This window comes from Pelophylax lessonae (genome assembly GCF_965119305.1).
Source record: "Pelophylax lessonae genome assembly, chromosome: 8".
NCBI lineage: Eukaryota > Metazoa > Chordata > Amphibia > Anura > Ranidae > Pelophylax > Pelophylax lessonae.
In genome coordinates, this window is record NC_138775.1 from 276,100,754 (window position 1) to 276,112,983 (window position 12,230).

At 47.1% G+C, this 12,230-nt stretch overlaps 1 protein-coding gene across 2 annotated transcripts in view; it reads right to left on the reverse strand.

Annotated features, from left to right (window-relative positions):
- PDE4B (phosphodiesterase 4B) overlaps positions 1 to 12,230 on the reverse strand; it is a 711,253-nt gene that overhangs the window by 472,292 nt on the left and 226,731 nt on the right. The window contains exon 1 of one of the 2 annotated variants that reach the window (XM_082264994.1): positions 3,725 to 4,029. The exons of the other annotated variant lie outside the window; for it this stretch is intronic. Within the exon in view, the coding sequence (XP_082121120.1) occupies positions 3,725 to 3,963 (239 nt within the window). The 5' untranslated portion in view covers positions 3,964 to 4,029. Of the gene's footprint in view, positions 1 to 3,724; positions 4,030 to 12,230 lie in introns of those variants that run through there. 2 annotated transcript variants of the gene reach the window in all.

Sequence of the window (12,230 nt, forward strand, 5' to 3'; positions counted from 1 at the left end):
AACTGTTGTCCATGGCAACCACATCCCTGACTTAATACAAACACCTGATTGGTGGGTTAAATCTAATGACATTTTATCCATATGTATCAATTTATAGGACATGGAATTCAAATATAAAGAAGACACAGTGAAATGTCACGATGCATGCAATCAATAACATTGTGTGTTCCATAAATAACATTACACTCGATTCACTAAGCTTTTACATGAGGATAAGGATCTTTATTTTTAGGCATGTGCACTTTGCAAAGAGTCAAACTGAAAATAACTGTCACTTAAAAATAAAGATCCTTATCCTCATGTACAAGCTTTGTGAATGGAGACTAATGTTCTTTATTGAACGCACAATGTCATTGACTGCAGCGGCATCATAGCTTTTCAGTTTATAACAATGTTGCTTTTATTTTTCTCCTAGTAAAGCTTTATGAATTAAGTCTGCTAATAACATTGTGTCTTCATGTTTCAATTCATAAAATGTGGAATTCATATATAAGGAAGATTAGCCCAAAAGTGAACTGTTGTTTATTTCATCCATTTCATCCTGATTTCATCCAAGTACCTAATTGGTGGGTTAAACCTAATAATATTTTGTATCAATTTATGTCATGGAAGTCATGTAGCAGAGACGGGAAACTGGTCCAAAAGTCAAACCATTGTCCACGGCAACTGCATTCCTTGATTTGATCCAAATAGCTGATTGGTGGATGAATGCAACAGATTTGCTTTTGCACCAGCCTATTTATATTTTATACATATGTATACATTTATAAGACATGGAATTCATATAGAAATGCTAGAACATTGGTCCAAAAGTTGAGTTGTTGTCCATGGCAACCGCATCCCTGATTTAATACAAACACGTGTTTGGTGGGTTAAGTCTAATAATATTTTGTTCATTTGTATTAATTTATAAGACATGGAATTCAAATATGAAGAAGACTGGTCCAAAAGATGAACTGTTGTCCATGGCAACCACATCCCTGACATAATACAAACACCTGATTGGTGGGTTAAATCTAATGACATTTTATCCATATGTATCAATTTATAGGACATGGAATTCAAATATGAAGAAGACTGGTCCAAAAGATTAACTGTTGTCCGTGGCAACCACATCCCTGACTTAATACAAACACCTGATTGGTGGGTTAAATCTAATGACATTTTATCCATATGTATCAATTTATAGGACATGGAATTCAAATATAAAGAAGACTGGTCTAAAAGATGAACTGTTGTCCAAAGCAACCACACCCCTGACTTAATACAAACACCTGATTGGTGGGTTAACATGAATAATATTTTGTCCATATGTATCAATTTATAGCACATGGAATTCATATATGGAGAAGACTCGTACAAAAGTTGAACTGTTGTCCAATGCAACCAAATCCTTGATTTAATACAAAAAACTGATTGGTGGGTTAAACCTAACAATATTTCATCTGTATGTATCAATTTATAGGACATGGAATTCATATAAAAAGAATGGAAAAGCTGAACCATTGTCTAAGCCAACTGCATCCCTGATTTATTACAAACACCTGATTGGTGGGTACGGACAACAGCCTTTTCTTTTAAAAAGCCTAATAATATTTTGTCCACATGTATCAATTTTTCAATGCATTGAATTCATATATAAAAGATGGAACAGTGGTACGAAAGTTGGACCGTTGTCCATGGCAACTGCATCCCTGATTTTTTCTGAACACCTGATTGGTGAATCAGTTCTAATAATATTTAAACCATATGTATCAATTTAATGCAAGCACGTGATTGGTGGATATGGACAACAGCTTTTCTTTTTGCCAGCCTAATCATATTTTGTCCATAATATGTATACATTTTTCAAAACATTGAAATCATATATGAAAGACAAAAAATGGGTCCAAAAGCTGAACCGTTGCTGTTGACAACTGCATCCCTGGGTTAATCCAAGCACCTGATTGGTGGATATGGACAACAGCTTTTCTTTTTACCAGCCTAATATAATTTTTCCATATGTATACATTTTTCAAGACATTGAATTCATACATGAAAGACAGAAAATGGGTCCAAAAGCTGAACCGTTGCTGGTGACAACCGCATCCCTGGTTAAAGCCAAGCACCTGATTTGTGGATACGGACAACAGCTTTTCTCTTTCACCAGCCTAATAATATTTTGTCCATATGTATCAAGTAAAAAGATAGAATTCATATATAAAAGATGGAAAACGGGTCCAAAAGTCGAACCGTTGTCCATGGCAACTGCATCCCTGATTTAATCTGAACACCTGATTAGTGAATATTCTTTAAATAATATTTCATCCACATGTATCAATTTAATCCAAGCACCTGATTGGTGGATAATGACACAGCTTTTCTTTTTACCAGCCTAAAAATATTTTGTCTATTTGTATCAATTTATAGGACATTGAATTCATATATGAAAGACAGAAAATCGGTCCAAAAGCTGAACTTTTGCCGGTGACAACCACATCCCTGATTTAATCCGAGCACCCAATTGGTGGGTTAAGCCTAACTATATTTCGTTCATATGTGTCAATTTACAGGATATTGAATTCATATATGAAAGACAGAAAATCAGTCCAAAAGCTGAACCGTTGCCAGGGACAACTGCATCCCTGATTTAATCCGAGCACCCGATTGGTGGGTTAAGCCTAACAATATTTCATCCATATGTATCAATTTAAAGGAAATGCAATTCCTATATAAAAGACAGAAAATTGGTCCAAAAGCTGAACCGTTACCGGGAACAACCACATCCCTGATTTAATCCGGACACCCAATTGGCGGGTTAAGCCTAACAATATTTCATCAATAGGTATCAATTTATAGGAAATGGAATTCCTATAAAAAAAGACAGAAAATTGGTCCAAAAGCTCAGCTGTTTCCGGTGATGACTGCATCCCTGATTTAATCCGAACACCCGATTGGTGGGTTAAGCCTAACAATATTTCATCCATATGCATCAATTCATAGGAAATGGAATTCATATATAAAAGACAGAAAATTGTTCCAAAAGCTGAACCGTTGCCGGTGACACCTGCATCCCTGATTTAATTCGGACACACAATTGGTGGGTTAAGCCTAACAATATTTCATCAATAGGTATCAATTTATAGGAAATGGAATTCATATTATAAAAGGCAGAAAATTGGTCCAAAAGCTGAACCGTTGCCGGTGACAACCACTTCCCTGATTTAATCCGGACACCCGATTGGTGGGTTAAGCCTAACAATATTTCATCCATATGTATCAATTTATAGGAAATGGAATTCATATTATAAAAGACAGAAAATTAGTCCAAAAGCAACTGCATCCCTGATTTATTTCCGAGCACCCGATTGGTGGGTTAAGCCTAACAATATTTCATCAATAGGTATCAATTTATAGGAAATGGAATTCATATATAAAAGACAGAAAATTAGTCCAAAAACTCAACTGTTGCTGGTGACAACTGCATCCCTGATTTAATCCGAGCACCCGATTGGTGGGTTAAGCCTAACAATATTTCATCCATATGTATCAATTTATAGGAAATGGAATTCATATTATAAAAGACAGAAAATTGGTCCAAAATCTCAGCTGTTGCCCATGACAACAGCATCCCTGATAAAAATCCAAACACCTGATTGGTGGACAGACAACAGCTTTGCATTTGCACCAACCTTTCTCCATCACCCCCTCCCCCCCCCACCCCCCATTTTGGCCCCCCACTTACCATGTATGTGCCACAGTAAAGCGCCGGCGCTGGCGGATGCTCTTGTTGACCAGTAACTTTCGGAAGAAGCAGGGGGAGTTCCTTGGCGAGCTGCGGGGGGAGATTTTGGGCGAGGTGGTGCTCCTCTTCCCAGCATGTCTGGGGAGCTCCAGCTCCAGGTGCATGTGCTCTTTGAAAGTTCGGATGTAAACCTCGGAATCCGGAGTGGCGAGCTCGTTCGAAGAATCCTTCGATGTCATATCTTAGAGGCTTCTTCACATGCGAGGCATAATAAACCTGGGACGGGCGGCGGAGGGGGTCCAAAAAAGCGTGTTTTTTTTTTTTTTTCGGACGAGCAGCTCGAAGTATTAATCCGGCGGGGAATAGTATCCTAGATTCTCTTTGCGATGTCGCGTCGGCCGTGCGCCTGGCTGGGGTTTTTGTTTGCGAACCACTTACTGAGACTCCGGATGTTCATTCAAGACCAGTTCATGCAGAATTGATAGAAATCCCTCATCCATCCTGAATTACACAGATCCCGCGCTCTCGCTCTTTTTTTTTTTTTATCCTGCTCTGAATTGCCAACAGAAAGAGCAGCCGCGGCCGCCGCCTGCGAGCGAGGGAGAACAACAAAAAATGTGAATTGCTTTTAAACGATGCCCTTCAGTCCCATAGGCTCGACTTGCCAGCTTCCCTGGATGAGGAAAAAAAAAAAAACCCTTCATTCAGAATATCTCGCCGAGCTGCTGAATCCAAACAGCGCTGGCCCCACCTCCGCCGATGCTGATTGGGCGCCGAGGCTGCTGTCAGCCGGAGCTTGCACCAACTGATCTGAAGGGCTCAGCTACACAGCAGATTTTAATCGCTAGCCAGCAAGGAGTTTAACCCCTTGTCGGCAAGCGCGTCATTATTTATTTATTTTTTTTTTGCAAATGCCACAACTGGAAGGTTGTCAAGGAAGAGGTTGTGTGCACACCTTATGCATTTCTAGCTATGTTTTTTTAAAATGTGTTTTCATGCGCGTTTATGTGCGTTTTCATGCGTTCCGCGCTGCTTGGTTGGGTTCTGCCCAGCTAATAAAATGTTGAGTAGGGAAAGGTTCACATTTATGCGATGCAGGGAACGCGTGCAAAATTATGTGCATTCCTGCAATTCACAAAAAAAAGTGCATCCCTTTTGTAGGCGCATGGTGTTGCCATTTACGCTAGGTTCACACCTTGGCGTTTTTGCGGCCTGCGTTTTGCGTGGGCACGGCAGCGTATTCAAATTAATGGGCTGCCGTACCTTAATTTCTGAGAAAAGAAACATGCATCCCTTTTGCAGGCACATGGTGTTGCCATTTACACTAGGTTCACACCTATGCGATTTTGCAGTCTGTTCTTGCGCAGGCACGGCAGCCTATTCAAATGAATAGGCTGCCGTGCCTGCGTTTCCAAAGAAAAAAGTGCATCCCTTATGCAGACGCATGGTGTTGCCATGTACGCTAGGTTCACACCTTAGCGTTTTTGCGACCTGCGTTTGTGCGGGCACGGTAGCGTATTCAAATGAATGGGCTGCCGTACCTTCATTTCCGAAAAAAGATACATGCATCCCTTTTGTAGGCGCATGGTTTTGCCATTTACACTAGATTCACACCTATGCGATTTTGCAGTCTGCGCTTGCGCAGGCATGGCAGCCCATTCAAATGAATAGGGTGCCGTGCCTGCGTTTCCAAAGAAAAAAGTGCATCCCTTATGCAGACGCATTGTGTTGCCATGTATGCTAGGTTCACACCTTAGCGTTTTTGCGACCTGCGTTTGCGCGGGCACGGAAGCCTATTCAAATTAATGGGCTGCCGTGCCTCCATTTCCGAAAAAAGAAACATGCCTCCCTTTTGTAGGAGCATGGTGTTGCCATTTACACTAGATTCACACCTATGCGATTTTGCAGTCTGCGCTTGCGCAGGCATGGCAGCCCATTCAAATAAATAGGGTGCCGTGCCTGCGTTTCAAAAAAAAAAAAAAAACATGCATCCCTTATGCAGACGCATGGTGTTGCCATGTACGCTAGATTCACAACTTAGCGTTTTTGGGACCTGCGCGGGCATGATAGCCTATTCTAATGACCATTGCAGGCGCATGGTGTTGCCATTTACACTAGGTTCACACCTGGGCGATTTTACAGCCCATGTTTGCGCGGGCACAGCAGCCAGTCAGATGAATGGGCTGCCTTGCTTTCGTTTTCACATAAAAAAAAAAAAACGTGCATCCTTTTTGCAGGCACATGGTGTTGCCATTTCCGCTAGGTTTACACCTATGCGTTTTTGCAGTCTGCGCTTGCGCGGGTATGGCAGCCCATTCAAATGAATGGGCTGCGGTGCCTGTGTTTCTGCAAAAAAAAAAAAAAAAAAAACGTGAATCCCTTTTGCATTTGCATGGTGTTGCCATTTATGCTAGGTTCACACCGCTGCGTTTTTGCGGCGAAAATGTTTGCACATGCATGGCAGCCCATTCAAAAACGTGCCCGCGTATCCAAAAAAAAAAACGTGCATCCCTTATGCAGACGCATGGTGTTGCCATGTACGCTAGGTTCACACCTTATCGTTTTTGCGGCCTGCGTTTGCGCGGGCGCAGCAGCCTATTCAAATGAATGGGCTGCCATGCCTCAGTTTCCGAAAAAAAATAAACGTGCATCCTTTTTGCATGCACATGGTATTGCCATTTACGCTAGGTTCACAACTATGAGTTGTTGCGGTCTGCGCTGTGCCTGCGTTTCCTTTTCAAAAGTGCAGCCGCAGGGAAATCGCATGGTCTGTTTGACCATGCGATTTCCCTGCCGTTCTTGCACCCGCTAATGCGCTGCGAGCTGAGATGTGTGGGGGGTGCCATTCAGAATGAACGGAAGCCCCGCCCGTCTCTTAGGATCTGTGTGATTTGGCCGCAGGTGGTTACCGGTGCAGGAACAGATGTGAACCTAGCTTTAGGGTCGATTCACACCAGAACACGTTGGCGCACGCGGTTTTGTGCGTTCCTGTGTGGTACTTCTTTGACAGCCTATTCATTTCAATGGGCTTACCAACAGGGTTGCCAAATTCCCATACATTTATGGACAGTTTGTAAAAATTGGCTGTTTTTTTTCACTCTGTCCATAAATGTCGGTTACAGACGGTGGTGTGTGTGTGTGTGTGTACAGTCCCACACAATGTAAGAGCGATCCTGTCTCCTGTGCTGCATGGCCGAGGGTTGTTCTGACAGGAGGGGAGAGCACAACACAGCGCACCTCCTCCCGGCTTTGCAGTGGTCTCCCTATGGTTGGGAGGGGCGGACCTTACAGTAAAATTGTGCCCAATGAGGGCAGAGGGGGAATAATAGTGGGGAAATAATTTATGCCTGGGATGTTTGTGCAGGAGGAGATTGGCAGCTCTCAATGCTAGGAAATATAATGGGGATTTGTGGGGAGGGGGGGGGGGTGTATGTGCTAGCAGGAGGGTTTGAGGGATTTGAGCCAGAAGGGGGAATTGGGGGGAATGTTTGTGCTAGGAGGGGGGCTAGGAGATTTGTGCTAAGAGGGGAGATGGAGGGTGGGGGATTTTTGCTGGAGGAGGCGGTTGGGAATTTATGGAGGGATGAGGGGGGGGGGGTTGTGCTGGGAGGGATTTGCGCTAAGAGGAGGGATTGTGGGGATGTGCTGGGAGGGGAGATGGGGGTAATTGGTGCTCAGAGGAGGGATTGGAGGGATTTCTGCTGGGAGTGGGTATGGGGGGGTTGCTAGGAGGAGAGATTGGGAGAATTTGTGCTGCGGGGGAAACTCTGTGCTAGGAGGAGAGATTGGGGAAATTTGTGTTGGGGGGAACTTTGTGCTAGGAGGAGAGATTGGGGGAATTTGTGCTGGGGGGGGGGGGCTCTGTGCTAGGAGGAGAGATTGGGGAAATTTGTGCTGGGGGGGGGGGGGGAAATCTGTGCTAGGAGAAGAGATTGGGGAAATTTGTGCTGGGGGGAATCTGTGCTAGGAGAGATTGTGGAAATTTGTGCTGGGAGGGGGGGATGGGGGAAACTCTGTGCTAGGAGGAGAGATTGGGGAAATCTGTGCTGGGGGGGGGGGGAGACTCTGTGCTAGAAGGAGAGATTAGGGAAATTTGTGCTGTGGGGAATCTGTGCTAGGAGAGATTGGGGAAATCTGTGCTGGAAGGGGGGGGAATGGGGGAAACTCTATGCTAGGAGGAGAGATTGGGGAAATCTGTGCGGGGGGGGGGGGGACTCTGTGCTAGGAGGAGAGATTAGGGAAATGTGTGCTGGGAGGGGGGGAATGGGGGAAACTCTATGCTAGGAGGAGAGATTGGGGACATTTGTGCTGTGGGGAATCTGTGCTAGGAGAGATTGGGGAAATTTGTGCTGGGAGGGGGGGGGGGAACTCTGTGCTAGGAGGAGAGATTGGGGAAATTTGTGCTGGGGAGAACTCTGTGCTAGGAGGAGAGATTAGGGAAATTTGTGCTGGGGGGGGGGGGGGAGGAACTCTGTGCTAGGAGAGATTGGGGAAATTTGTGCTGGGAGGGGGGTATGGGGGAAACTCTGTGCTAGGAGGAGAGGTTGGGGAAATTTGTGTTGGGGGAACTTTGAGCTAGGAGGAGAGATTGGGGGAGTTTGTGCTGGGGGGGGTGGGGGGGGGGTGCTAGGAGAAGAGATTGGGGAAATGTGTGCTGGGGGGAAACTCTGTGCTAGGAGGAGAGATTGGGGACATCTGTGCTGGGGGTGGGGGAAATCTGTGCTGGGGGGGGGGGGGAACTCTGTGCTAGGAGGAGAGATTAGGGAAATTTGTGCTGGGGGTATCTGTGCTAGGAGAGATTGGAGAAATTTGTGCTGGGGGGTGGGAGGGGGGGACTCTGTGCTAGGTGGAGAGATTAGGGAAATTTGTGCTGGGGGGAATTTGTGCTAGGAGGAGAGATTGGGGAAATCTGTGCTGGGGGGGGGGGGGCTCTGGGCTAGGAGGAGAGATTAGGGAAATGTGTGCTGGGGGGAATCTGTGCTAGGAGAGATTGGGGAAATTTGTGCTGGGAGGGGGGTGGGTGGGGGAGGAACTCTGTGCTAGGAGGAGAGATTAGGGAAATTTGTGCTGGGGGGAACTCTGTGCTAGGAGGAGAGATTGGGGAAATTTGTGCTGGGTGGGGGGGGGTAGAGGAACTCTGTGCCAGGAGGAGAGATTGGGGACATTCGTGCTGGGGGGAACTCTGTGCTAGGAGGAGAGATTGGGGGAATTTGTGCCTGGGGGGGAAACTCTGTGCTAGGAGGTGAGATTAGGGAAATTTGTGCTGGGGGGGGGGGGGAACTCTGTGCTAGGAGGAGAGATTGGGAAATTTGTGCTGGGGGGGGGGGGCTCTGTGCTAGGAGGAGATATTGGGAAATTTGTGATGGGGGGGACCCTGTGCTAGGAGGAGAGATTGGGGAAATTTGTGCTGGGGGGAACTCTGTGCTAGGAGGAGAGATTGGGGGAATTTGTGCCTGGGGGGGGAAACTCTGTGCTAGGAGGAGAGATTAGGGAAATTTGTGCTGGGGGGGGGGGGGGGACTCTGTGCTAGGAGGAGAGATTGGGAAATTTGTGCTGGGGGGGGGACTCTGTGCTAGGAGGAGAGATTGGGAAATTTGTGATGGGGGGGGGGCCCTGTGCTAGGAGGAGAGATTGGGGGAATTTGTGCTGGGGGGGCTGGGGGGAAACTCTGTGCTAGGAGGAGAGATTAGGGAAATTTGTGCTGGGGGGAATCTGTGCTAGGAGAGATTGGGGAAATTTGTGCTGGGAGGGGGGGATGGGGGAAACTCTGTGCTAGGAGGAGAGATTGGGAAATCTGTGCTGGGGGGAATCTGTGCTAGGAGGAGAGATTGGGGAAATCTGTGCTGGGGGGGTGGGGAAGCTCTGTGCTAGAAGGAGAGATTGGGGATATTTGTGCTGGGGGGAATCTGTGCTAGGAGGAGAGATTAGGGAAATTTGTGCTGGGGGGGGGGGACTCTGTGCTAGGAGGAGAGATTGGGAAATTTGTGCTGGGGGGGGGGGGGGACTCTGTGCTAGGAGGAGAGATTGGGAAAATTTGTGCTGGGGGGAACTCTGTGCTAGGAGGAGAGATTGGGGGAATTTGTGCCTGGGGGGGGGGAAACTCTGTGCTAGGAGGAGAGATTAGGGAAATTTGTGCTGGGGGGGGGGGACTCTGGGCTAGGAGGAGAGATTGGGAAATTTGTGCTGGGGGGGCTGGGGGGGGGGGACTCTGTGCTAGGAGGAGAGATTGGGAAATTTGTGATGGGGGGGGGGGGGCCCTGTGCTAGGAGGAGAGATTGGGGGAATTTGTGCTGGGGGGGCTGGGGGGAAACTCTGTGCTAGGAGGAGAGATTAGGGGAATTTGTGCTGGGGGGAATCTGTGCTAGGAGAGATTGGGGAAATTTGTGCTGGGAGGGGGGGATGGGGGAAACTCTGTGCTAGGAGGAGAGATTGGGAAATCTGTGCTGGGGGGAATCTGTGCTAGGAGGAGAGATTGGGGAAATCTGTGCTGGGGGGGTGGGGAAGCTCTGTGCTAGAAGGAAAGATTGGGGATATTTGGATATTTGTGCTGGGGGGAATCTGTGCTAGGAGGAGAGATTAGGGAAATTTGTGCTGGGGGGGGGGGGACTCTGTGCTAGGAGGAGAGATTGGGAAAATTTGTGCTGGGGGGAACTCTGTGCTAGGAGGAGAGATTGGGGGAATTTGTGCTGGGGGACTCTGTGCTAGGAGGAGAGATTGGGGAAATTTGTGCTGGGGGACTCTGTGCTAGGAGGAGAGATTAGGGAAATTTGTGCTGGGGGGGGGGGACTCTGTGCTAGGAGGAGAGATTGGGAATTTGTGTTGGGGGGAACTCTGTGCTAGGAGGAGAGATTGGGGAGGAATTCGTACTAAGATCGGGAATTTGAGAAGAAAGAGGATGTGTGCTAGATGGGTGATTTTTTTTTGGGGGGGTGAGGAGATATCTGATAGGAGGGGGAATTGGGGTGGGATTTGAGCTGGGAGGTGGGACTGGGGAGGAAGATTTGTGCTGGGAGGGAGAATATTTGCATTATTTGGGGAGAATATTGGCTTGCAGACAGAATTTATGCTTAGAGGGTGCAAGCCAATTTTTTTTTTTTTTTTTTGAGGGGGGAGTTTTATGCTGAGATAATATCATTTTTATATTTTTGCCAGGGTGGGGGGCTCTGTCAGGTAGACTGTACGGGGCCCTAGGATTTCTAGCGGCAGCCCTGTGCATTGTACTGCGGTATGAAAAATGAGGCGCGTCCTTTTATTTTGCTCTGTGGAGCCCATAGAGTCTACATGGTAAATCGCTGCGCAGTGCGACGCTCAACTTCCATAGTGAACTTCTTTCATGTCACTGCACTGCTGTGTGATGAATTGCACTGCTGTGCTGCGATATTCAACGCCATTTTGGATTTTTCCACAATTCAGTGCACCAGACATCACACCAGCGCTGCAGTGTGAAGAGGGCACAAACTTAGCCGTGAACTGCATGCAGTATCCGGTGCGGGAAAACGCAGGTGTGAATGAGCCCCAAAGCCCATGGCAGTGCATGAAAATGCAAATATAATGCATTTAATGCATTTTCCTGCACTGTCATTGCCACCCAAAGGGTCTACAATGTGCTTCAACGTACAAAAAAAAAAAAAAAAACAGCATTAGCCCAACACTTTTGTACACATTTATTCGTACTTGGTATCAAACTACAGTGTTAGCAGCTCTGGAGGGTGTTTATTCCACGCGTCATTTTTACGCGTGTAACACCCTCCTAGATAGGTGCTAGGTAAAGTATTTACTTGCTTCATCTGCTTACCAGGGGAGCCTGATCTGTTAGTTCTGCCCGTTACATGTGTCCAGGTGTGAGTCATTTGGTCTGAGGGAGTGTCCCCACTGGATCCAATAGGGGAGCCTGTTGGACAGTGGAGGAAACCTAGCCAGTGACACACGGGCTTTTTTTGCAGTCCCAGTGGGAGGGCACAACCGCAGTGTATCCTGGGATTGACCATGAAAACTGAGGGCACATGTGACAGGGCGTCTTTGGCGGGAAGCCAGGTCCCAGGAGGAGGCTGACGGCTGTCTCTCCTCCTGCAAGCAGAGGAATGTGGTCACAGGCAGTCGGCCTGGTGAGCCAGGTGTGGAGCTGAGCCTTGAAGGTCCTGGAGAAGCTGACAGTGGCGCTACCTGGGAAAAACAGTGTCCGTGAGTACCAGGGGGCGTGTCAAGGGGTCGGCCCAAGAAGGGGGACCACTCCAGGGAAGTCAGGGGACAGAAGGTCAGCTCACACAGTTAGCAGTAAAGGGGGTGTCAAGTAGAACCCTGAAGAGTGTAAAGGGGGTGTCAAGTAGAACCCTGAAGAGTAATCTACCGAGTAGTTCGCTTTTCAAATACTCCACCTCGGTGGCAAGGTGAAGCAGCGGCCTTGCCACAAGCATCATAGCTAGAAGTCCTCAAGTTTGTGCATAGTTACCAAGTTGGAGTATCCCACTCATCCCTTCTCCCATCCTATTATAAAATAAAAACAACA